Raw genomic sequence first — 25,471 nt, 5'->3', positions numbered from 1 at the left:
CCGTCTGTGTCATTAAGAGACCAAGTGTCCTTGGACAAGTTACACAGTGTGAGGAGTTTCAGTTTATTCATCTATAAAAGATAGAATGAGAGTAGCTAAGCTCTCAAATATTCTTCCACCTCTGATATTCTATTAAATAGTAGGCTCATCTTTCACAGGTCCCACGTGTTGTCCAGATACAACCCAGGATACGGCTGCTTCCAGTGCTCTGACAGTCATCCTGCAGCCCTCAGGCTGGGGTCCTGGCCTCCCCTCTGGCCCTATTGCTCACCAGGCCTCACCTTGTGCTCTGAGTTCCAAGCAAATAGAAATTCTTTAGACCCACAGACCCATTTGGTGTTCCCCCCTCCCCACAGCAAGCCTTCCCACATCCTGTTCCCACTTTTCTATGTCTTCTTACTCTGGCCAACTCCTTCTTATCCTACTGGGACTCTCTGGGAGAGGTCGCTTCCCCCAGAAGGCCTTCCTCGACTTTCTGTAGGTTAGCTGAGGTATCCCTGCTATGTGTTCCCCGGCAGCATGTTATAATTCCCCTATCATAACTCTTAACCAGTTTCTGCTTTTATTGATTGTTTTAACATCTGCCATCCCTGCCCAAATTCAAGTGCTGAGAGGGCAGAGATTTTGCCTCTTTTCCTTACCATGGCATCTCACAGGCCTACATCTGGCACACCAACAACTTAGTTGTCGTTGACCGAATAAATGAACATCTGCTTAAACACACTGATCTCCAAAAACAGACTTTTTTCTGGATTGCTCCTCAAGACAGATTGTATAAACTCAGACAGAAATCCCCTTCCGATAGCCGCTTTTGCATAAGCAAATTCACAATAAAGGAGGGGATTTCATCAGAAAGATGCACCACTTCCGAGAAGGTGTTGACACATGGGTGTGGGATTCTCAATTCCGACAGGACCAGGACTTTCTAAGCAAGCATCCCCTGCCCTGTGCCAGGAGTTCTGGCTCATGTGGTCAGTTATAGCCCTTGAGGGAGCTCTGCTCACCACAGGGATAAATACTTAACTTGGCAACATCAGAGCCTCAAAATGGTATTTGTTTTAAGAAGGATGATTGTGGATAAATTAGAGAGGGAGGAAAACCCATAGACCGTGATTTGATATGCAGACAGCAGAGCATGGGACCACCTGCCAATGAAGTCCCACATTCCAAGGAATTGCAAGAATCATGTGCTAGCATCTCTAAATTCTCCTTCAGGGGCACCTGGGCATTCTTGCTACTTAGCTTCAGTTACCCTCTCGAGCCTTGCTGAGGTCATTTTGAGACAGCAATTTTAGAAATTCATTTCTTGATTCTGTTCAAGGCATTCCAAAACTAAACAATCTTAGGATAACAGAGTTAGATCATTCAATCTGGCCTTCGTATTTTATGGGCAGGGAAACTGAGGCCCAGAGAGGAGAAGACTAAGGCCATCCAGCCAAGGCAGAGTTCATCAGGGTTCTGGCCCCTGAGTCATAGCCTGGTGCTCTTTTCATTGAAGCAATTCATCAACCAGACATTGTGAAGACAAAAAGACATGTGGAGTGGGGCAATGCACACAGGAAGGAGGCCCAGGGAAAGGCTGGTCCAGCAAGAAGTCCATTAGAAAATGTCTTCTGTGGCCAAATATATTTAGAAAATCCCCCCCCTTACCCAGAAATGTTTTCTTAATAAATTTGAACAGGGAGGTCAAGAAATCATGGGCCATTGGGTACAATAAAAGATTTATCCATAACCCGTGGAAGCCCTATGGGATCATTCAACCAAGAGTTACAATGCAGTGCAAGAAGTGCTAAAATATAATGTAAGGGATGCGACCTTAAAAGGAGGAAGGAATAACTAACTTTGCTAGAAAGGGCTAGGGAAAATGAGCTGAAGCTGAATCTTAAAAGAGGAGAAAGAGTTAATGAAAGGTATCTTGTTCCAGGAAAGGGCATGGCATTCCTAAGCAAAGGTGTCAAGCGGTGGAAGGATGTTGTGCCGTGACTGTTGATGCTCAGGATCTAGGTAACACACGCACATTGTGTGCGGGTGTGCCACGGGGTCTGTCAACGGGCACCCACGTTAGGTTCGAGACGTGACCTGGAGAGGAACTTGGTGAGTAAAGCCCTTGGGAAGATAGGAGGGGTTATCATGCAGGGTAGAAAGTGACCCGTGTATGATCTGAGATGAAGCCAGTGACAGGGTCAGCTTGTGGATGGCTTTGAGTAAGCAGCAGAAGAGGTTGGACATTATCTGGAGATAACACAAAGTCACTGTAGGCTTCTGAGCAAGAAAGTGCTCTAACTCCTTGCTTTATGAGAACTAAGCGGCCAGGAGTGGTAAGAGACGAGACCCAGAAAGAGAAAGAAGGTGGCAACAGCCAGCAATATTGCTCTTCAGCCTGTTGCCATGTGACCAAGAAGAGAAGCAGATTAAGTGTGGTCCCAACAGCCTCCACTCACTATAGCACCCCCTACTACCCCCCCCCAGCCTGAGTCCCCTCGAAACCAGCAGCCAACTGGGAGGGACCAGCTTCAGATCCTCCTACAGGACTCTGCTTACCATGGCAAAGCTGCCGATTGTTTGCTAAAACAATTCCCATTTTTAGCAGCTCAATCATTAGCCAAAGGCATTAAAGAAACAAAAATACTATGACCAAACCTTGAAGAATTTAGTCTCTGCTGCTGAACACATTTATTATTAGTAATATTTGTTCCAAGATCTCTGCTTTCTATAGAACATGGCATAATCATAAAATAAAAGTAATTCACAGATAACAAATTTCCCTTTACAAGACAGGTGTTGATGTCTCAAATGAGCCCTTGTTTGGACGATTCTACCCAGGCAAGGCATTTCCATCAGTTTGCCACCGGCAGAATACATTTGTGGTAAGATTTTTTGAGATGGACAAAGTAAATCTTATCAACTGTGCGCTTGGCCACTAGCAGCAGCTAATATTTAGCAAGCATTTACTGTGTACCAGACACAGTTGTAACTGGTTTAGTTTTATTGACTCATTTTAGCCTTGCAATATCTCTGTGGGGGAGGCAATAACCCCATGTTACACATAAAGAAACTGAGGTTTAGAGAAGTTAAGTTCCTTGCACAAGATCATACATCCAGTGAGTAGCAGAGGCAGTTTAAGCCCAGGGTTTCCAGAACTGTTCCTTAAGCATCGTACTGGGTCTTCAGCTTTTTGCTAGGTACCAGGCGACATGCAAAAAGCAGGAGATGACAGAGTCCCTGATAACTTTTTCTTTGAACACACATTACTAGCTGAAACACTCAAACAAATTTAATCAGGAATTTCCCCCTGGTTCCAAACTTCCTGTTTGCTCTGAACCTCTGATGTCAATGGCAGTCAGAATTCTACTTCTGAGCTGGGCAGCAGTACGGTGGCTTTCTCAGAGGAATGTAAACTTGGCTCTCATCCCAACCAGCTCCGTTCTCCTCTCTCCTCCCTTCCCCTTTGTCATGTCACAATGATTTCAGCCCCCATTATTACCAGCAGGTAATGCTGCATGACATCAGTTTGGGTATAGATGATCTCACCTGCAAGTAAATTTAAACCCATAAAAAAGTGACCTGAAAAACTCCTGAAAAATTCATGTTAGTATTTAGCATTCCTCTGTTAAGGGGCCGAGCCCTTCAATGATACAATACAGTAGAGGGACAGAACGGGTCTTATTACTCCAATGCACATTTCCAAAGTCAGCTTCTTTACTGGAACAAGTCCTGGAGCGGGTGGTGGGGAGCTCATGAAAGTGGCCGAGTGCAAAGGGAGACTGATGGGGAAATCGAGGCACCAAAAATACTGTAGCTTTCCAGTGCAAACAGAGCTGTCAGCTGTCCCAGGCCTTGGTTACTGTCATGCACATGTATTGAAATGGAATTTTGCCTGGTGGTGAGATCAGAGCCCTGCTGTCGACTGGTCCTTAACTTGCACAAGAGACACAGACTGGCACGTCCACAAGCCTGCTCCTCCCTACAGGGGCGTTACTGCACTGCCATCATTGCAGGTGTGTCTGCACCCCCGCAGACGTGGGCTCAGCCCCCAAAACAACCTCCAGGAGCATTTTTATGCTCAGCAGCTCATTTAGCTCTTACAATTTATGTCAAGTCCATAAGTCTGGCTGTATTTTTAAATATTTGTTAGTAGCACCATTTCATAGAGGAAGAAACTGTGCTCAGAGAGATGAAGTCATTTGCCCAGGGCTACACAGTTAGTAAGCGGCAATAGTGGGACTTGAACATAGGTACTCCATATTCATTTGCTAGAACTGCCATAACACAAAACTACATATCAGGTCACCTAAACAACAGGAATTTATTTTCCCACAGTTGTGATGGCTGGAAGTCCAAGACCAAGGTGCCAGCAGGGTTGGTTTCTTCTAAGGCCACTCTCCTTGGCTTGTCTCTTTTCTCCTGGTGTCTTCACATGGTCTTCCCTCTGCTTGTCTGTATCCTGCTCTCTTCTTGTAAGGACACCAGTCATATTGGACTAGAGCCCATCCATATGGCCTCATTTTGCCTTAATTACCTCTCTAAAGGCTCTATCTCCAAATACAGTCAACAGTCTGGGGTATTGGAGGTTAGAGCTTCAACATATGAATTTGGAGAGGACACAACTCAGCCTATAACACTCTCTGACTCCAAAACTCTATGCTCTCCATTCATCCAACCAATAGTTTTAGAGTTTACTAGGTGCTAAAGATTGTACTCAGCAGGTCTGCAAATGTTTTCTCATGTAATTTTCTAAATAGTCTAAGGAGGTCCACATTAGAATTCCCACGATACAACGAGGAAACTATATTTCCAGCATTTTAATTATTCTGCCCAAAACACAACGAAGATGAGGCAGACCCAGGATTCAGTCTCAGTCCTCTGACCCCAAACTCTGTGTCGTCTCCAATATCCACCTTAGCTTCACATACAAAACCATGGCTGGCAGCAAAAGGGACAAGGTGACACCCAACAATGGCACCCTCAGCTGGTGGTGGGATATGGCAAGATCTCATTTTTAGAAAGATCATAAATCCTAGGGATAACAAAAATATCTACTTTATAGGACTGGTGTGATGATTAAATGAGTTAATATATGTAAAGTGCTCAGAATAGGGTCTGGCTCATAACAAAGGCTAAATAAGTATTTTGCTATTATTGTTGTTACTGCTACTGCTACTGTTACTATTAGTATTGACTTCTGCATAAAGAAGGTAGATTTTGAATACCCACAACTACTTTTCTCCCTTCCCACAGAGATGGGGAGAACAGAAAAAACAAAAACAAAAAAACAGCAACACAATTTTGGAAGCTGGGAAGCAAATGGATGAGTGGTAACTCACTCAGTAGACCCAAGAAAACTGAGTCTTGAACCAGCAATGGGGAAAGATTAATAAAATTTATGCTGCAGAATTCCACCCCCACCCCCAAATCAGGCATAATCAGTAACAATTACATGCAGGAATGAGGGTGATGTGGAAAGAGATAAAATAAAGAGATGTGGCTGAAAAGCTATTATAAATCCAGATTCTCTTTTTCTCTGCTCCAGAGGTTTATGGGTTTTTCTCTGGAGAAGAGAAACAGGGTCTCCAGACTGGACGGGAGCAGGCGTGGGCACCAGGGTACAGCACTGAAAACAGGAGGATTAAACATCCGTGTGCTCCGGAAGCTGGGTCCTCCAACCCTCTTCCTTCGCTTGGCTCCAGAGGTGCTGGCTGCCAGGCCCTCTCCCTTCTGGAGGGACAGGACTCTGGAAGAGTCTTCCCAGGGTAATCTAAGGACTCCAAGAGGAAAGGCTTAAATATTTTGAAAGACACACCCAACTAAGTGGTCAGCCAGATAAATCCATAATGAACCCCAAGTTGATGAATCTAATATCTGAATGATAGTTCCAGAAAGAGAAAACAGAAGAGATGGAATCATTAAAGGAATACAAAAGACATTATCCAGAACTGATTTTCCAAATTGGAAAGATCTTACCCAGGGCCCAGTTCAATGAATGAACATAGACCTATACCATATCATTGGGTAATTTTAGAATAATGGTGACAGAAAGCTCTAACTCGCTTCTGGAAAAAAAGAAATAGATCCATACAAAGGATCAAGAATCAAAACCGCGGCTCCAGACTTCTCCATAGCAACACTGAGAACTGGAAAACAATGGAACAATGCCTTAAAATGGAATGAAAATGGCTTTCAATCTAGAACCCTATTGCCCAGTTAAACTCTTCATTGAGTCTAAGAGCAAAATAAAGATGATTTTTAGATATAAAAGGAAGGTCTTGAAATTTTACTTCCTATACATTTTTTTCTCAGAAAACTCCTGGAGGTGCTTCACCACATTGAGGGACCACACAAAAAAAGAGGCAGACATGAGATACAAGAAAAGGAGCTTCAGCTGGGAAAGAGGGAAGAGGAAGCTGAGGGTAACAGTGAAGGGAGAGCCCGGGGACAGCTCTGTGGCAGGCATGGAGAGCATCAGACAGACTGCAGCAGCTGAGAGGTCCCAGGAGAAAGCCACCCAAGAATGAGAAACTGACAGAATACTGATGGCATCTAAATATCCTAAGGGGAGACATGGACCATCTGTGGAGAGTTGGTGGTTGAAGCAATTCTATGTACATAGAAAACAAAGAGATAATTATTAACTTCAGGGAAAACAAACAAAAAGTATAGGAAAGAAAAAGTAATGCCAGCATATCACCTGACAATACAGTATTCACAGGCATGATATTGTAGACAATATATATTCATTTAATTTAAATTATAGTAAACTATTAATATATTGAGAGGACAGGAGGTTGGGAAGGGTGGATAGTGGGTGTGAAATAGAACTGAATCCTCATCTTCCTAGTGGAAAGTCACTAGGTAATGCCGAAAATAAATTTTTAAAAAAGTAACAACAAAATAATGTTATTTAGAAATACAGAGGTCCATGCCAGAAGAGTGAGCTACAAGAGTTGAAGGTGGTTGCATTTTCAGAAGGGGAAATGGGGAAAGGGAGGTCAGAAAACCATTAATACTTTTTATTTCCCTAAACACCTTGTAGAACTGTTTGACCCTTTATCTACATATGTATCTTTGATTAAAATAACATCTAAGCTTTATACTATCTCATTGTGTAATCCTGGGTGAGTTACTATCCAATTTTGATTTCTAAGTTCTGCATCTATAAAATGGAGGAGTTGGATTGTAGTCCCCAAAGATATCCTTGATTTAACATTCACTTGTGATTCCAGCCACAGTAGCTGATATCCTCCCATTAGAGACTCAGCCCTTACAGCCTTATACGTTTTATGTTAAAATGTCATTTTCTATAATGGGTAGGGGGACACTGACAGCTGAGAACAATGCTCTGCAGGGAAAATGATCTTCAAGGACCCTCAGGGACTCTCTAAGGGCCAGGTCCTAGAACCCTGGCAAGGCAAAAGAAGGGGATCACCCTACCTCCTTCTGCTCCCCCACTTTGTATCAGTTTAAAAAACTTGACAACGTATTGAAAGGAGATGGGACTAAACATTAGACCTTCCAGTTACTAATGCAGGTTTAAACGGAGGCCTTCATCAAGTCAAGAAATCCCTAACTGTGCCAATGGCAGGACAGGATTCCATGAACAGAGGCACACACTTGCCCCTCTGACGAGCAGGACAGCGGGACAGAGTTTATATCATAACTCCATATTCATTTTCCGGGGAGGCCCAGCTTGGCAAGCACAGCCAGGGACCTTGTACATCCCCCCAGCTCTTTCTAGGAAAACCCCACCTAAGCCCTGCTTTCAGGCCTTGTCCCTAGCTCTGGAGAGAAGATGCCACTTAAGACAGGTTTATAAGGTACACTGAGGTCTTGACTAAATCTTTGTTCCTTGCTTTTAATTCTTTATTTGTTGTTGTTACATTTTATATCTTTGCCTCTAACCCTAGCAAGGGCTAGAGGTATGCCCTTCCCCTCCACAAGGCTCACCACAGCCCTCAGATGTGGGTCTACCCCCCAAACCCCCAAATCCCTGGCGAGCACCACCACCATCTGAGCACCACAGTGTTAATCAGTCAGTACCAATTTGATGGCGAGTATATGTGGAGCCCAATTTTCTGCTCTTGTGTCACCTCACTTTGGATAATGGGCTTAAACTTAATCCAGGATAATATACCTTGCTTTTAATTCGTAAGTGACTTTTTATAAACAACATGGTCAACAAGGAAAGCCTTTTCTAAGCACCTCCCGCGTGCTCAGGCAGAGGCCGCGCACAGGTGCCCTCTCTCCCCCTTGTTTCCCCACTGCCCGATTGTGGTGCCAGGCGCCGGGAGGACTGCTCGCGGGGAGTGATGGCAACGGCTCAGCAAGGGTCCAAAGGCTTGGACAACTTAAGGAGCAGGAGAAGTTTAGAACTTACAACTTCCTCCTTTGGTGGATAAAGACCAAATTTTAGTGCTGGAAATGACGAAATGTTAGTCATGCACAATACATTCCATAAATAAAATGCCTTGAAGTTTCCTACTTGTCTTCACATCCGCTACCATACTCTGACTTCCAGCAACCACTCTCGACTACCTTTTGGAGGAGACGAGGCAGGTATTATCTGAACTTCACACCAATGGAAACCGGTCACAAAGAGCTTCTGGAACTCTGTCAAGAAGATTTCTTGGGGGATTCTCTAGAAACTCTTAAACTGTTTTACCCTTGCGTGGCTATGAGGTTGGTGAAAGGAAACTAACTTAATGTCTTGCTTTATTGCTTACTTTTTCCTTTTTCCTATGACTACTGCTTTTATAATTTTTAAAAAAGAGTTTTAAAAGGCAAGAAGGATTAGGAATCCCTTTTTGGAGCCCAGGTGGGATGGAAGATCTGCAGTGTCCTTTGAATAGATATTAATAAAAATCAGTTTGAAGCACAATAGACTAGTTAACATTTATTGAGGACTTACTGTGTGGCAGACATTATTCAAAATTATTTAGACCTATTAACTCATGACATCCCTACGACCTCGTGAGATAGGTACAACTATGAATCCCCCTTATAGACGAGGACACTGGGGCACAGAGCCCTCGGCCAGGGCTGTGGAATCTACGTCCTTCACCCCCCTCATGCCGCACAGTGCTCCTGGCCTCTGGACCATCAATAGTAAGACGATGCGGTCATCTGCCATGTTTTTCCCTCTCCTCCCAGGGTCCCCAGCTCCCCTTGCTGTCTAAGGCAGATCACAAGATCTCTCTTCCATGACACATGGCCAGAGGAGCATTCTCTGAGAGTCATTGAGCCCACCCATATGACCTTATTTTGGAAGAGGAAAGATCCAAAATTTAAATAACATGCATGAGCGCTGAGCATTAAATAGAGGAGGAGAAAGTTCCCTAAGTCAATTTAAGGCAGAAGACTAGCCCTTCAAAACCTCCACCTCTCATGGTGTGTAAGTGTGTAAGGCAGGGAGTAGTTTAAAAGCCATGGTTAGGAAGAGTGCAAACAGATGATCGAATGCATTCTTCCACCACAGCACAGAGGTGGCACAGGAAGCCCCAGGAGGGGACACAGAGACAGAGCCCTGTGGCAGCCTGGGGTGGGGAGCCTGACCCCAAGAGGGACCAAAGGAAAGGGGGCTGTGCCTATCAGCATGGGCTCTCTTTCAAGTGTGAACCACTGGCCAGAGGAATGACTTCTCTCAATTCTTGGACACTGGCCAATTAGCTAATTAGTTTGCATATAAATTCCAACAGGAAGGCTGGAAAATTCAATCTTAGCTTCAGCGATGAAGTTCACCCTCCAAAACCTGGCTTTGCCGATCTCCCAAATAAATCTTCTCTATCACACAAATATCGCACAAAATGTGATCTCTGCCTGGCTTCGGAATATCCAGAAGCAAACGGGCAAGGACACACACAGCCTGTCAGCCTCACACAGGCCACCGCACTCAGCCTTCTGCTGGCAGCTTGAAACATAGTCCTCATGAATCTATAAAATAAGAAGGAATGGGGTCCTTTTCTTCCTTGTAGGGTCAAGGAAAAAAATTGTGTTGTATATTAGGAATGCTTTAAACAGAGAATTTCAAGAAATACACACCTATGAGGCAACCCACTGGGTTGGAAAACTCTGGAGCAATACAGACTGGAAGAACAAATATTTATTGACCACTTACTACAAGTACAGCATGGTCTCAGGCCAACTAGGTAAGCTCTGTCATGTGGAATTCTCAACACGGAATAGGTGTCATGAGCAAAAACACAAGGTCCGCAAAGGGAACCTGCTAAACGCATGTACAGAGAGACACTTTGTCGCTCAGAGAAGGCGTGCTCCACCGCAGGCAGGGTGGTCGGGAGGGGGCTGTGAAGAGCTGGGGTGCTTGGCACCATCCTCAAGGCAGAACAGAATTTCTCTCAACCTGTGATCCCCAATCACCTGGGGCACACTTTAAAAAAATACAGATTCCTGAGCCCCATATATCAGATTCATTGAATCAAAAGCTTCAATTCCAGAGTGTTGCCCTAGAATCCATATTCTTTCATATTATGATGATGGCAAAAAAATACACAAAAGTAGAGAGAACAATGAACTCCATGTGGCCATCGTCCAGTCTCAGCAATCACTAGCCCAGAGATGCTCTTTTTTTTTTTTTAACCTATATCCTTATGTACTTTCCCTCCTCCAGTGTTATAAAATATATATACATTTTAAACTAGGACCCTGAGGCAGTCAGACCATGGATGTGAACTGGGAACCATTGATCAAGATGCATATTAAGAGCAAGGGAATCCCAGGAACAGTGGGCACAGAGGCTCAGAGGAAGGAAGGAGAACAGTGTTAGGGGGAAAATGGCAAGTCATTTGGGGTAAGTACCTACATAGAAGGAATGGGGGTAAGGGCCAAAAGACCGGGGGTGGACAGGGCTCTGTTAACACATATGGTGTCTTTCTGAGAAGCACAAAAAGGCAGGTCCTCTGGGCAGAAAAAGCGCCCCTTTCCCGGGGCTGAAGCCACCCAGGCAAGGGGAGTGGGGCTGGATACCTTTGACTTCCATGCCGGGCCCAGACCACAGAGCCGTGCACCGCGGCCCCAGGGCCAGGCCGTGAGGGGTCTGGGCCCCAAAGAGGTCTGGACTTTATCTGGTGAGGGTTGAAGGTGCTAAGAAGGAGAGCGTGTGATGGTCTGTACTTTAAAAGAATACTGGACAGCAATGGAGGAGGCGGGGGCGGGGGGAGGAGGAGGGAGAAAACCAAGAGGCAGTGAGTGGGTTGAGTCAGTCAACTACTGCAAACCAGCCAGGGAAGAAGGGAGAAGGCCTCAAGGTCAAGCCTTGGTGGGGGGAGGTTTGGGGGAGAGATCTTGTGTGGGGTTCTGGGGATAACTGGGGACTGGCAGAGAGAGATGCTGGATTTAGCGATATGTGAGTCACTGGCCTAGGGAAGTTATTTGAAGCCGTGGGAAGATTGTGATTGCCCAGGGAGAGTATTTAGGGTAAGAATAGAGGGATGAAGGCCCTGGGGAAAACCGGCCTTTGAGGATGAAGGGTAGGAAAGGAAGGAGAGCCAGCCAAGGTGGTGGAGATTGAGGAGAAATGGTCGAAGGAGAGAGGGAGAGAGAACAGCACATAGAAGCCACAAGAGCAATTGGTATGGCGAGAGGAAAGCATTTGTTTAAGGAAGCAGGGATTTAAGGGAAGGCTGAGTTTTAGAGTACCTAGAATGAGAAGCTAAAGAGCTTGGAGATGGGCTTGAAAAGGCAGAGTGACAAGTGTTACAGAGTATAGCAGACTTGGTCAGTCAGTTACATTTCCTATGTCCGTCATTGACTGAGTATGGCCTTGGACGAATTATTTAAGGTGAGTCTCTGCATCCTGTTAGTAAAATGTAGAAGGCTGTACCCACTCTACTAGGGATGGCATGGGGAAGGCATCTCAAGGAATGGCAGTTTTTTTTCTTGTCATTGGCACCTAGCGATGCATCGTCTTGTTGTATGATCTTCCACATACTCAACTCCTGCATCCTACCTAGCTTGTAAATTGCTTTGGGGATGGGGACTAGGGTTTGAAACTAACTAAAGTCAGTGGTCATATGCTGGTATTTACTATGCACAAAACAAGAACAGGTTGAATAAAAGAAGATGGAGAGTTTTAAAAAAAGTAGTGGTCCTTAAGAGAGTCTGCAATTTAGTGAAGGATCCACATTTGACATCTAATCCCAACACAAGGCAAGCAGTGGTAGGTATAGCAATGAAAGTCTCAAATTGCAATTCATTCCCAAATGAGAGTGTGAGGGATAGAGAGACCTCGCTATGGCCAATGGGACCAGGCAGGTGGTATTGCACGAGGCTTCGGGGCTGGACAGAGGAGGTGGAGAGAGAGAAGCACAGCAAAGTTGGGAGTTGGCAGGTGAATTTGAGGAAAGTTAAGAACCCTTCATGGGTTCAAAACACAGTGTGTGGGAAATGAGGAGAGAAAGGTGTATTGGGCTGTGGCAGACACAACCTAAGGTGACCACCAAGAAGTCACACCCTGGAATAATCCCATAACCCCCTTCCCTTCCTTTGAATATGGTAGAACTCACAACTTACCTCTAACCAACAGAATAGAGCAAAGCTGATGTGATATCACTACTTTAATTATGTGACATTGTATGGCAAAGGCAAAGGGATTTTGCAGATATATTTAAGGCTTCTAATCGTTTGACTTTGAGTTAATCAAAAGGAACATTATCTTGGATGAGCCTGATTAAAACCATTGAAAAGAGGGTCCCCGAAGTAGAAGACTTAAAGCAGAAAAGACTTGCTCTCTTGCTGGCCTTGAAGAAGCCAGCCACAGGAGTTCTACAGCCTCAAGGAAAAAAAGTTCTGCCAATAAGCACATGAGCTTGGAAGACAAGCCCAAACTTGAGACGAGAATGCAGCCTGGCTGACACCTCAACCGTAGCGTGTGAGACCCTGAGCAGAGGACCTAGATAAGCCACGCCTGGACTCCTGACCATTAGAAACTGCTAGGTAATAAGCAGGTGCTCTTTGAAGCCTCTAAGTTTGTGGTAATTGGTTATGCAGCAACAGGAAACAAATCCATGGACTGGTGTTGCAGAGAGCCACGAATAGGAGGCTAAAAAGTATGGGCTTTATTATATGGGCTATACCAAAGCACTGATTATTTTTTTACCTTGCTCTGGGAAGCTAAGAAATGGCAGAAGGAAGAAAAGCCTGGTGGGGGGGTTGATCAGACCTCCTCTGAAGAATATGTAAGCCAGGGCATAGTTCCCAGGAGGTCAGTAAATTTTAGGTGAGTGACTAAGTTCTAGGTTAAACCAAACCAGCTACTCTTCTACCCAATTAAAGAAAAAAGGGGGGGGGGGAAAGAGGAAGAAGCAAAGACCAAGAAATTGGCAGCCAATGAAAAAAACCTTAAGGAACTTCAATGTCCTTGTTGCTAATTATAAATATTTACTCCTCCCAGAATTCCTGACCTCACAGAATAGCCTACGTCAATAGCCTTGCTCCCTTACTGGAAGATCAGCGTGCGCGTGCACGTGAATGTGTGTGTGTGTGTGCATGCGCGGCGAGTGTGTGTGTGCGCCTGTGTGCGTGTTTCTTGGAAGGGGACTGAACAATAATAAAGGACAGGACGATCTTCAAAAAGTCACTTCCTGTCGGACATTGCCTAGTTCCCATTCTCCACCCCCGACCCCAGATCATAAACCCTCCAGCTCCCTAGCAACTCCTCCTTCCCTGATTCTATCTGCTGGAGACGACTAAGCTAAACAAACTCAGGAAGTGGCAAGAGATTGGGAAGGGGAGGAAGCTCATGGCACACAAGGAAGAAGTAAAGAGAATGCCCTGGTATTCAAGGAAGAGGGTGGAGGAGAGAGAAAAACCAAGGTCGAGCCAAGGTCACCTGGCGCCAAGCCTTTAAAATGTCCTGCTCGAGCTTTAAATCAAAACTGGCACAAACAGTGGGTCAAATCTCCTGGGGCCATTCAAATATTAACGTCCACAGTGATAAACAGCCCCCAAAAAAGTCCTCTGTTCGCAAATTGGAACAAACAACTACAGCGGGTTGCTAAGAGACCACTTGGGCAGGAGCCAAAGTCAGTTCATGTGTCTGATGAAGTTTTTATTTATTTTTTTTTTATTTTCACTTTTTGCTTTCAGGAAAAAGAGGAGAGAAGAGGCTACCTGTAGATGACTCCATGCTGGTGGAGAAACATGAGGGCTGACGTGACCTCCGCAGCATAGAACCGTGAACGGGGCTCGTCGAATTTTCGGGAGCGCTGAATCTGAAACATGAGGTCTCCACCATTTACGTACTCCATGACGAAAAAGAGGCGGTCCTGAAAGAAGAGAAGAAAATGCCATTTGGGTCATTTCACTGCAGCCGCCCCCACAGGCCAGCATCGAGTGAGCCCAACGCAAGATAACCAGGACTCGGGGGGAGGAGCCTCAGAGGTGGCTGAACCCTGGTAGCACCATCCAGAAAGAAAACAAAGGAATAAAGCACACGAATTAGGGTAGGAAATGTCTTACTTTCGTGGACATCAGCTTGATCTAGTGGAAGCAGCCTAAAATGGATACAAAGGGGACTCAAGCCTTTGATTTCTGTTACTACCTTCAAGTGTGGCCTTGGACACGCCTCTGCCCTTTTGGAGGCTCCAGATACCTTTGTACATGTGGCAGGCTGAATAAAATCCTCCAGGAGATACCTAGGCCCTAATCCTTGCAGTGTGTGAATGTTACCATATATGGCAAAATCGGCTTTTGCAGACGTGATTACGGATCTTGAGATGGGAGATGACCGGGGACCACCAGGGTGGGCCTTAAATGCACCCACAAGCGTCCTCATAAGAGGGAGGTAGAGGGGGACTCGAGAAGGGAGGAGGTGGCCGAGTGACCACAGAGGCAGGGTTTGACGTGATGCAGCCACAAGCCAAACAACACGGGTGGTCACCGGAAGCGTTCACCGGAAGCGGTAAGGAACTGAACCTCTGGAGAGAGAACAGCCCAGCCAACACCTTGACTTTGGCCCAGCAATGCCAGACTTCCAGCCTCCAGAACTGAGAGAGAATAAATTTCTATTGTTTTAAGCCACCAAGTTTGTGGTCATTTGTTAACGCAGTCTTAGGAAACCAATACATTGTGACACGGAACAATGAGACTGAGAGACCGCCGCCATTCCAGCGAGGGCCACATTTAACCCTGGAGGACATTCCTGATAGGATTCCTATGGACTCTTCCCTCTGGGCAGCCTTCAGAACCACCAGACCACAGTCACACTTAACCGGAGATAGTCCCTTCTTATCTGCAATCCATGATAACGTGGAGAGGATGCACTGGAATTCACTTTGCACAGTTTCTCCACTTGTCTAAGATCCTACCCTGGGGAATGTTGGGTCAGGCAGCACGCAACGAATGATAAGTCATCACCACCCTGGGGCTTACGGTCCAGGGCTGGAGATGGGAAACACACACGCGAGGCATGACAATGCATTAAAGACACCAGGAGCTGACGGATTCAGAGGAAAGGGAGCTCTCTGACCTAGGGGCCATGGAAGATTCCAGATGGAGCTGGCCTTGAGAGAAAGAGAAAGTCAGGGGTGGCAAGAACCAATGCCAGCATGTGGGAACAGAGTGAGCATGTTCAGGGGCCAGAAAACTGAGCAGCTCAGCGGGGGACAAAGGCTGACGCAGTCAACGGTGAGGCGTAAGAGACGGGAGGGGTGGAGTACATTCTTAACATACGTAGTCCACGTGTGGCTTCCAGGAGGATGAGAGTGTTATTTTCCATGAAGACTGAGTAAAACTTACCACTGATACTTCTTTATGCTTGAAGCATATCTAATTTATTATTGACAACTCTTTGAAAATAAGTCCATAGTTAAGAATTGTTACTAAATCAATCTACCTTCTCCCCAACCACAATCTCCAGAATTATGCAAGCTTTACTGGTATTCACAAAGGGCCCAAGGTCTAGCTTCTCTTCCGTTTGTCTTACCCTTCTCCTTCAAGGCCTGCCTCATTTTCTCCCCACAGTATATTCTGTACCCAGAAGTACTGGGCTGCCTCGCCGACTATTCGTTCAATCATCCATCCGCCATTCGAGTCCTCATTTCAAAGTCAGATTTGCAGGCCAGCCCCAGCCCATGAACTCAGAATCCCTGAGGTGGGACCCAGGCCCAGTAGCTGTTAAAGCTCCTCAGGTCACTCCAACGTGTAGCCAGGGGTGAGAACCACTGACTTTTGTGTATCTAGTTTTTCTCAAGGTATTTTGCATCTGTGCCATATATAAGGATTATAAAGTATTCCAGTCTTTTTGTCTTTTCAAACATTTCCCCAAGAACAAGGGTTTTCAGACTTATGTATCAGAATCACATGGGAGTCTTGTTAGAACATGGACTCTTGGGCCTCTAACTCGGAGTTTAATTAAGATTAAGATTAAGAAGATCAGGAAGAGACTCTGAAAATCTGTCTCTGCAACAAGACCTCAGTGGTGGGTGAGGTTGACGCTGCTGGTCCAGGGACCACACTTTGAGTCCCTCTACACTAGAGCACTTGGGGACAAACCTTTCACGTGGAAAGCACAGCTGTATCATTCGTTTAAACACTGCCCTGGTCTAGCTCAACCACACGACCAGAAACAGCTGCTGATGTGCTCACTCTATAGTCACCAACCCTGGATTTGGGGTTTAGCAGCAATGGAATATTTTCTTGACTGTGTTTGAAAAAAATCCAGATCTTTAAAGTGGAAAAATCCCCGCTTTGCACCTTCTTCCCTGGTGGATTTTTGTTCTACTGACACTGGACACACAGTTTTTAAGAATAGGGGCTGTGGAGTAAGCAAGAAGAGCTTCCACGCTGACTTTGCCACTCACTGGCTGCAAATGACTTCGTCTCTCTGGGCTCAGTTTTCTGGTCTGTAAAAATGAGGATGACACAGAAACAGGACCTGCCTTACACACCTCTTACGAGGATCAAATTATAGGTTAAAATGCCTGGCTCAAAATTGGCGTTCCATAAAGATCGTCTATGACTATTATTAGCAACCATATTATATTAATAGCTGTTATTATTTTTATTATTATCGAGTCTTCATTTTCTCTGATCTCTCAGCAGCTTTCTTCCCCAACCACCTCCTCTTCCAACAAACACCTGTTTCCTTTGGCTTTCGGGCTGCATCTCTCCCTACGTTTCTGGCAGGGTTTCTTCTGCTCTCATGGGGGCTTCTGTTCTTCCCAGCCATTAAGTGCTGGAATCCCACAAGGCTGGGTCCTAGGCCCTCCCCTTCCTTGCCTGGTGCCCACTGGGGGACTCATCTACACCCAGTTTCTAAGGCCCCTCTATGCAGAATGACTCAGAAGCTTGGCCCTCCACCCTAGACCCCTGCTCCACGCTCCAACTCACCTGTCCAACTGTGGTTTGTTCAGACATCTCCCTCCAGGTGCCTCAAAGGCACTCAAACCCAACGTGTCCAAAACCGACCCCATCATCTTCCTCACCAAACTGGTCCTTGCCCAGGGTTGCCTGTCTCAGGCAGGGCCTCCCCGTTCAGCCAATTTTATAAGTCAGAAACCCAGAAGTCATTCTTAATATCTCCCTCTCCCTCATCCTCACATCCCTCGCTGAGCCCTCTCGCTTTACTTATTGTGCCTTTGCACCTGTAAACTTCTCTGTTTCTCTCCAGCTTTACTACCGTCAGGCACACCATTCTGGCCCAAGCAACAACAATCTCTTGTCTAGATTCTTGCAAGCGCCTTGTCACCAGTACTTCCCACAAATGCAGATCACACTATTGGCAGAAGAACCCTGCTGAAATGGAGATATAATTGCAATGCACCCCCTTCCTCCTCTCATCCTACTGCTTAATTCTTAAAAAAGGCTTCCTGTCACTCTTAGAACACACAGAAAACTCCTTAACATGCCTCAAAGCCTGTGTGATCTTCCGAGTCATCTCCCTTCCAGCTGTCCCTAGTTCCCTCTGCTCCAGGGCCTTTGCTCATGCTGTTCCCTCTGCCGGGAATGTTTTTCCCTCTCTTTTGCCCTGACTAATCCTTCTTCACCCTTCAGATTTCAGTGCAGCCATCTTTTCTTTGAGGAAGCTGTCTCTGACTTCTCAAATGAGCTCAAATCCCCCCTAGCGTGCTATGCCCTGTCGCAGCATTCAGCACAGTGAAGAGTTTTATTAATATCTGTGTAATTAATTTTCAACTTTCTCCCCCAGTTGTCTGTATGCTTCATGAAGGCAGAAACTGTTGGTAATTCTGGCCTGCTGTTTTTTAAGGGAATTACGTTAACACATAAAAAAAAGCTGCTATAATTCCCCTTAAAAACAAGCACTGGCTGAGCACCATGGCCTATGCCTGTGTAATCCCAGCTACTTGGGAGCCCAGGAGTTTGAGACCAGCCTGGGCAACAACATAGTGAGGCCCAGTCTCTAAAAAAGAAAAAGTTTAAAAATAAAAAGAAAATTAGCCAGATGTGGTGGCATACACCTGTAGTCCTGGCTACTCAGGAGGCTGAGTTAGGAGAATCCCTTGAGCCAAGAGTTGGAGGCTGCAGTGAGCTGCTTGTGCCACTGCACCCCAGTCTGGGCAACAGAGTGAGATCCCATCTCTAAAAACCAGTAATCAAAAAATTAAAAACAAGCCCTATGTGGATAGAAGAACTCAAAAAAGATTAGGGGGCTACAAGCAGCAGAGTGGTCTAACACTTGCATCTGACAATTTTTACTGCTAGCTAAATGTGAGTCAGCCTGTTGCAGAGAGCCTGTTGTTTGCAGAATCTGGGGATAGGTGTCTACTCTGAACACTTCAGCCACAGAGGGTCTGACTGTATCAACAACCCAGTATTTGGTGACAGCATTGGACAATTGTTTTGCTCCGTAGATAGATGTCTTCACGTCCCAGTGACATGGTCAGCTCTTTAAGGAACACATCTCATTCTTCCCAGCAACCCCAGTTAACACTAGCTCAAAACTCTGTACCTGGGGAGGCACTCAGTAAACATCTGCTCATCCAACATTCAGTAAACATCTGCTCATCCAGTGAGCGTCACGAGAGGAAGAAGTTTTGTTGTTTAGCTCCTTACCATATTCCCAGCAACCAGAGCTGAGCCTGGCCTAGCGGGTTCCTGGTGCGGAAGGCCTGAATCCTTGGACACCCACTGTGGACTCGGGTTGCTAGAAGCTCAAACGTAAACCAGAGTTGGCTTCCCCATGTTACTTCTGTCGTTATTTGGAGCTATTCTAATTTTAGCCCATTTTGAACTTGAGTTTTAATCTGCTTTCTACTCAATACAGCTCAACCCACATGGCCCCCAAAGCATAAGTAACCTTTTTTACACATTAGGGGTGTTTGAAAGCAAGATACGTTTTTTACTTCCTCTCCCTCTATTCAGTGAGTTTGGATTGCTCCTGACCTCCAAATCTAACACATTCGAGAAGCATGTTTTGATGTAGAGTGAGAACCTCAAGTCATTCTGGGAACTGCTTAATTACATAAACTGAAATCAAAAGCAAGCTGGCAGCCCAGCGGCTACTCATTAATCCTCTCTTGGCATGGGTAGAAAACAAAACAAAACAAAACACCAACTTCCTGGTAAAGTAAGCAAATATGTTTTCTGAAGTAATCAAAGATTTTAAAAGCCTTATTCCACCACCTCCTCCCTTAATCTCACCTGAATGTCTAAAAAGTTGCGGTCTTGTGATAGCAGGTAAAACAATAAAATTAGGAAAGAGATTATGTGTCACGGCCATTTAGGGTAAGAATAGTTAATAATGACCTACAAGCTGGAAGGGCCACACGTGTATGTAATTCCCATTGGGTTCCATTTTCCCAGAGCACTAACCTTTCCTGCCTTTGAAGGGAAACCAGGCCCGCCCTGTTCATCTTTCAAGGTGTGACGGGTAGCCTGAGGCCTCCTCTCAGCAGCGCCGCGTGTCCTGCCAGTTAGGGGTATTTGGACGCACATTCGCCATCATTTGTTAGCTGTTTTTAATGTGAAAAGATTCTATACCTTTCAAATCAATTTCACAAGAGTATCCGACAAAATACCGGACTAGGAAGAGTCCCCCTTTGATGTGCCAGTGACCACATGGACAATTTCCCCAGCGTACCATCTAAGGGCATCACGGGTCCTCAGTCCACACTCTGGGACATCTCTTCCCCTCCATGTCTACATCACCTCACCTATCAATTCAACAGGTCTTTCTTGGGCCCCCAGCCCTCAGTTGGGTGGCTGGGGGATATAGAAGATGATAAGCCATGGCTTTGGTTTCCAAGAGCTAGGAATTGAACCCAGGAAAACGTAGAAAGCAACACAAAATGCTGTATCATTATGTGCTAAACTCTCCCGTATCGAATCAGATTATGAAACTTATGCATCTGGATCATATCTTCTTAGCCCCTCCTAGAAAATAATCATCTATCACCCAGGCCTTAACACTAACAGAAGATCATTGTAAAAAACAGTCATGTGAAAACTCCTTCTATATTTTCTGCAATACAACTGGTATTGACGGAACTGGCCATTGTTATAGGAATTTGGTTGAGATAAACCCAAACTGGAGCAAAGACTACAATACACTTGAGTAACCTCCAGAACTATGTGAGGTGAGGTGGGAGGGGAAGGCAAGTAAGAAGCACTTGCCCTAAGGGCACAGGTAAGCAGAAAAGAAGTAGGAGTGAGCCCAGTAAAAAACAAAACAAAAACAGAACCTTGCTATTTAGGAAACAGTGCACAGCCCCTGAATGTAGGTAGGAAGGAGACAGATGGGCTGGTGGGTGGTGGGGTGGCTCTGAAAACACAGGGAAGTGAAGAACCCTAGAAATCTTTTGAGTCGTAAAATACCATAATTAAAGTTGATTTTAAGGACAACTATTCTGGCAGCAGGGTTTAAGACCGATTGTAAGAAGGTAGCCTGAAGTTATTCTCTCTCTTCCCCATTTCCACTGCTCTAAATGTTTTATCATCTTTGAAAAAGGAAAACAAGCAACCCTCATCCTCACTGCTAGTCTTCCTTGGTAGAACCAAAGGAAAGATTCGACCACTTGAGCAAACTTGACGAAATCAATTTCATTTCTCCATTTCTGAACGTGAAGCCGCAAAGAAAGTACAGCTGTCGTTACAGTAAGTGAAAAAGTAGTAAATAACGAGTGGGGCTTTCCAGCTCTCAGGCAGACAAGCCATGTGTAAACTGCAGGCAGAGCCCTGTGTAACTGGCATCACAGAGCCGTCAAGTGTGTGTTGTTGGAAGGGTGGTATAGAAATAAAATGAAAGGATCTTTTCTCCTTACTGGGGACTTCCCTGCCAATTCTCAGAGAATGAAAGAGTCTTATCTGAGTAAAAATTATTTTTAGTGATATTAATTGTCCTAGGCAATAACAAAAAATAATCCTCTTGATGCTTAAAAAGTCATTTTCACACTTCTTCTAATAGGCCTTCTCCCTGTTCCACCTGCCATGGTTCAAGGCCTTGCATGAGTGTAATGACCTTGTTGTGGTCTTTCCCCAAATTCAGAGTTATCACAGCCAAATTCCTATCTATAGAAATGACCATTGCATCCACACCAATAGTAGTATGGGAAATACAAAATGGGCTTTCACATGAATTTTTGTTTTCTTTCTTAATGCAATATTGTTGTTTTTATTCATTTCTCTTTTTAAAACTACTTTTGAGGCCAGGCACAGTGGCTCATGCCTGCAATTGTAGCACTTTGGGAGGCTGAGGTGGGAGGATAGCTTGAGGCCAGGAGTTCGAGACCAGCCTGAGCAAGAGTGAGACCCTGTATCTACAAAACATAGAAAAATTAGCTGGGTACGGTGGTGCATACCTGTAGTCCCTGCTACTTGAGAAGCCGAAGCAGGAGAATCACTTGAGCCCTGGAGTTTGAGCTTTGCAATAAGCTATGATAATGCCACTTATACTTTAGCCTGGGCAAGAGAGTGAGACTCTGTCTCAAAAACAAAACACCCCAAAACACATACACAAATTAAAAAAAATAAAAAAGACTACTTTTTGAGACTGGATTGACATACAAAAATACTGTACATATTTCATGTGTACAACTTGATGAGCTTGGAGATATGTACACGCCCATGAAACTGTCACCAAATTCATACCATAAACATATCCATCACCTCCATATATGATAAACATATCCAACACCTCCAAGTCTCTTCTCATTCTCATTATTTGTGCGCATGTGTGTGAGAGAGGGAGATAAGAACACTTCACATAAGATCTACCCTCTTAGCAAATTTTTAACTGCACAACACAGCACTGTGGAACTACACAACACAGACACTGCACAGCGGATCTCTAGCACTTACCATCTTGCATAACTGAAACTTTGTACCCTCTGACTAATACCTCCTGATTCCCCCTCCCCCAGCCTCTGGAAACCACCATTCTATTCTGCTCTCTGTTTCTATGAACTCAATTACTTTAGATTCATCATATAAGTGGTATTGCATAGTATTTATCTTTCTGTGTCTTGCTTATTTCACTTAGCATAATGTCCTCCTGTTTCATACATGTTGTTGCAAATGGTAGGATTTCCTTCCTTTTTAAAGTTTATTCTATTGTCTGTAGATATGACTGTTTCTTATAATCTCCTATAAGCCAGACAGGGTAGAGGCTGGTCTACCTTTTGGTAAAAGAGGAGATGACTTTTTTTTCCTTGGGGGAAAATCTTAATCTGATTAGAATTAGCCAAATAGTAAAAATTCCACACTGCTGTCTGCTGGTTGAGAAGGTATAAACTTCATTTATGCACATCTGATATTTGTTTCCAACTGCTTAAAACTATGATTATTTGACTTAAACGGGATATCCCAAGTTTAAAGTGACCTAAAGCTGCACCAAACTGACTCACCCAATAAAACTCAAACATTTCCTGTCTCTAATTAGAGCTAAGACCCAGGGAACAATCTCCAATGACTGTCACCCTGACCCACACACTTGCATCTGTGTGTGAGAGCCAGGAAAAAGGAGAAAAGTTTTGGTCCAGTAGATCAGAGAACACTTCCTTTTACCGGGGTCACTGGCACCTATGAAAAAGAAGTTTCTATCACACGATAAGACAGTACAAATGGAACAGCCCCCAACTAGGCTGTGTTTGGTAACACCAGCCACCAGAGCAATCTGCCATGAATAACAGCAGCATCTGAAGTTCAGCAGGAATGGTGTGTCATTAGTGTCCTCTTGAAAATGACAGAATTGAGAGAGTTTAGACGGGGAACCCGGCCAATAAAAAGCACAGTGGTGCTGTTTTTTGGAGGCTCTTTCTTTCCTCCCATTGCATGAGCAGCATCAATGCTCCGGCTGAATCATCATTTTCCAGCATCCTGGCTTCCTCCTGGTCTCACCCCACTGGCTGCTTTCTCCATAATTGCCGTTCGTGGGGCATGGCATCTGGCTGCCGTCCTCTGCCCCCAGCTGTTCACCTGGACATCAGAAAAGCAGTAGGATGTCAGGAACCTTTCCCTGCGTCATCCACACAACCTTGTGGCCTGATCATCTTGCAGAGGTTTCATGCTCTGTTGGGGGCCTGTGGCCTACCCTATTATGGCCAAGATGATGACATAGGCCAAATCTGTCTTTGATGTTACCAAGAGATAATTTAAACAGAAAGAAAAAAAAAATTAGTTGCTCATAAGGGCCCACTGGCACCGGGAGTCAGCTGTTTGAAGCCAAAGTTAAGGATGTATGGGATGTTCCTTGCAAGACTTTTTAAAGTAGACATAAAAATATTCATGTTCCAATTCCATTTCCCCAGCCCAGCCAAGGCCCACATGATAGTTTGCCATCTACCAATGCTCTTCCCGGGAGCTCAGACGGTTCCCCACAATCCAGTGCGTGGACTGCAAGCTCTGCTTGTTCCCCACATGTATGCCTTCCTGTGTCCCCAGCAGGACAGACGCGGCCAGCAGCTGGTGCTCACAACACCCCTTTCTTGTATATGCCCATCTTTCAGCTGAGCAAAGAACTAAGGAGTCTCTCTCGCCTCCCACTGATGTTGGAGCTGGGCGCCACACAGAACAGCCCACGTGGCCACTACTCTGATTCCAGAAACTCAAAAGTCACCTTATCACTTCCTGTGCCAACAGAAAAAGCTCCTACAGATGCCGTGCTGGAGTTCTGATCTCATGTACTGAATACCGTTGTAAATAAAGCCTGCAGTACTGGGTTAGGTCAATCCCGGAACCATTTTATTGCTGCTGCTGCTGCTGCTGCTGCTATGTTTGTTGTTGTTGCTGCTGTTTCTTCTATCTTTGTTTTTGTTTCTTTGCTCGCTTAAATTCTATTTAGAAAGAAATCCTGATTACTAACCAGGGGATTAGAATGTGCCCACATAGATATTAAAATGACTGGTCGATTCAGTGAAAAACAATCAAGGAAACGTTTTTCAACCTTTTGTACATAAAACAACCAACCAGTTAACTGTAACTTCACTTTACAACCAGCTGCCAACATCATCAGAGTTCTTTTCTTTCCTAAGAATATGCAAAGTTCTTGTGACAGTTTTAAAGATAAACAACATGCCAGGAAGCTGACCCCCACATAAAGAGGTACACATCAATATTTCCCTTCAATTGTTGGAAGGAAACATAACTTGCTTAGATGGAAATATTTATGCTGCTCACATCACATAAAGAGGGGGAAAAAGCTGCCCCCTCCTCTTCTTTCTCCCCTTCCACCCCACCCCAGTTGGGTGTGACAGTCAGAGCTGAACCTACCTCCAAGAAATGACACGTGAGAGCAACTGTTTAGCCTGCAGACCAGATAACACGTGCACACTGTGGCCTGTTCAGCAATTATCCAGGTATCCAACGAAATGGCATTTCTCCACCTGGAATGCTGGAAGGACGGTGTCTCTTTCCCATTCCAAAGTGCACTCATTCACTAGGACATGACTCATGCCTGGTAAATTCAACCACACTGACCCTTTCCCTTCCTGATCTGCCACAGGGCTTTCTGTCTGCACCAGTTCGGGCCCTTGATTATTCTCAGAACAGTCTTTGGGAGGAGCAGGACGGAGTCTGGAATGCAGGAAGCAACTGTTCTCGTTGGGTTCTGCTGGTCAGATCACACAGTCAGCGTGGTGGCCGATGCTGGGCACCGCATCTGACGCTGACAAACTAGAGCTGGCCCAGAGGGAGGCGGACAGACGGGAGGGTGAGGAAAAGCCAGGAGCTACGAGGAGCAGCTGAGGAATGTGCCATGGTCCAGTCTCAGCCGGAGACTGACAGTCTGAACTGAACCGATGAACAAATGAGAGAACTATCAAACAAAGGAACACACTGAAAGGAAACTCTTACAACGTTTGAAGGATTTCCATGTTGGAAGGAGGTCTGGTCTGTGTCACTGCAGAGGGCCAAACTAAGACAAACGGTAGAAGATACAGCAAGGCTCCCACCACCCCGCGCCTCATTCTGCGGGGAGCTCCTTCCGCACTGGGGATGCCGGCCTCGGCTGGATGACTGCTCTTGCAAGGCTGTTGACAGAGATACTTCTTCCTGAGAGGCTGCAGCAGAT

At 45.2% G+C, this 25,471-nt stretch overlaps 1 protein-coding gene across 3 annotated transcripts in view; it reads right to left on the bottom strand.

Annotated features, from left to right (window-relative positions):
* PRKCE (protein kinase C epsilon) overlaps positions 1-25,471 on the bottom strand; it is a 478,538-nt gene that overhangs the window by 67,721 nt on the left and 385,346 nt on the right. For all 3 annotated transcript variants that reach the window (XM_012755911.2, XM_012755894.2, XM_012755903.2), the window contains one exon: positions 14,119-14,273. In XM_012755911.2, coding sequence (XP_012611365.1) covers positions 14,119-14,273 — 155 coding nt within the window. The remainder of the gene's footprint in view (positions 1-14,118; positions 14,274-25,471) is intronic.

Source organism: Microcebus murinus, chromosome 3 (genome assembly GCF_040939455.1).
Source record: "Microcebus murinus isolate Inina chromosome 3, M.murinus_Inina_mat1.0, whole genome shotgun sequence".
In the NCBI taxonomy this organism is placed as follows: Eukaryota; Metazoa; Chordata; class Mammalia; order Primates; family Cheirogaleidae; genus Microcebus; species Microcebus murinus.
This window is presented reverse-complemented; position numbering and strand designations above follow the sequence as displayed.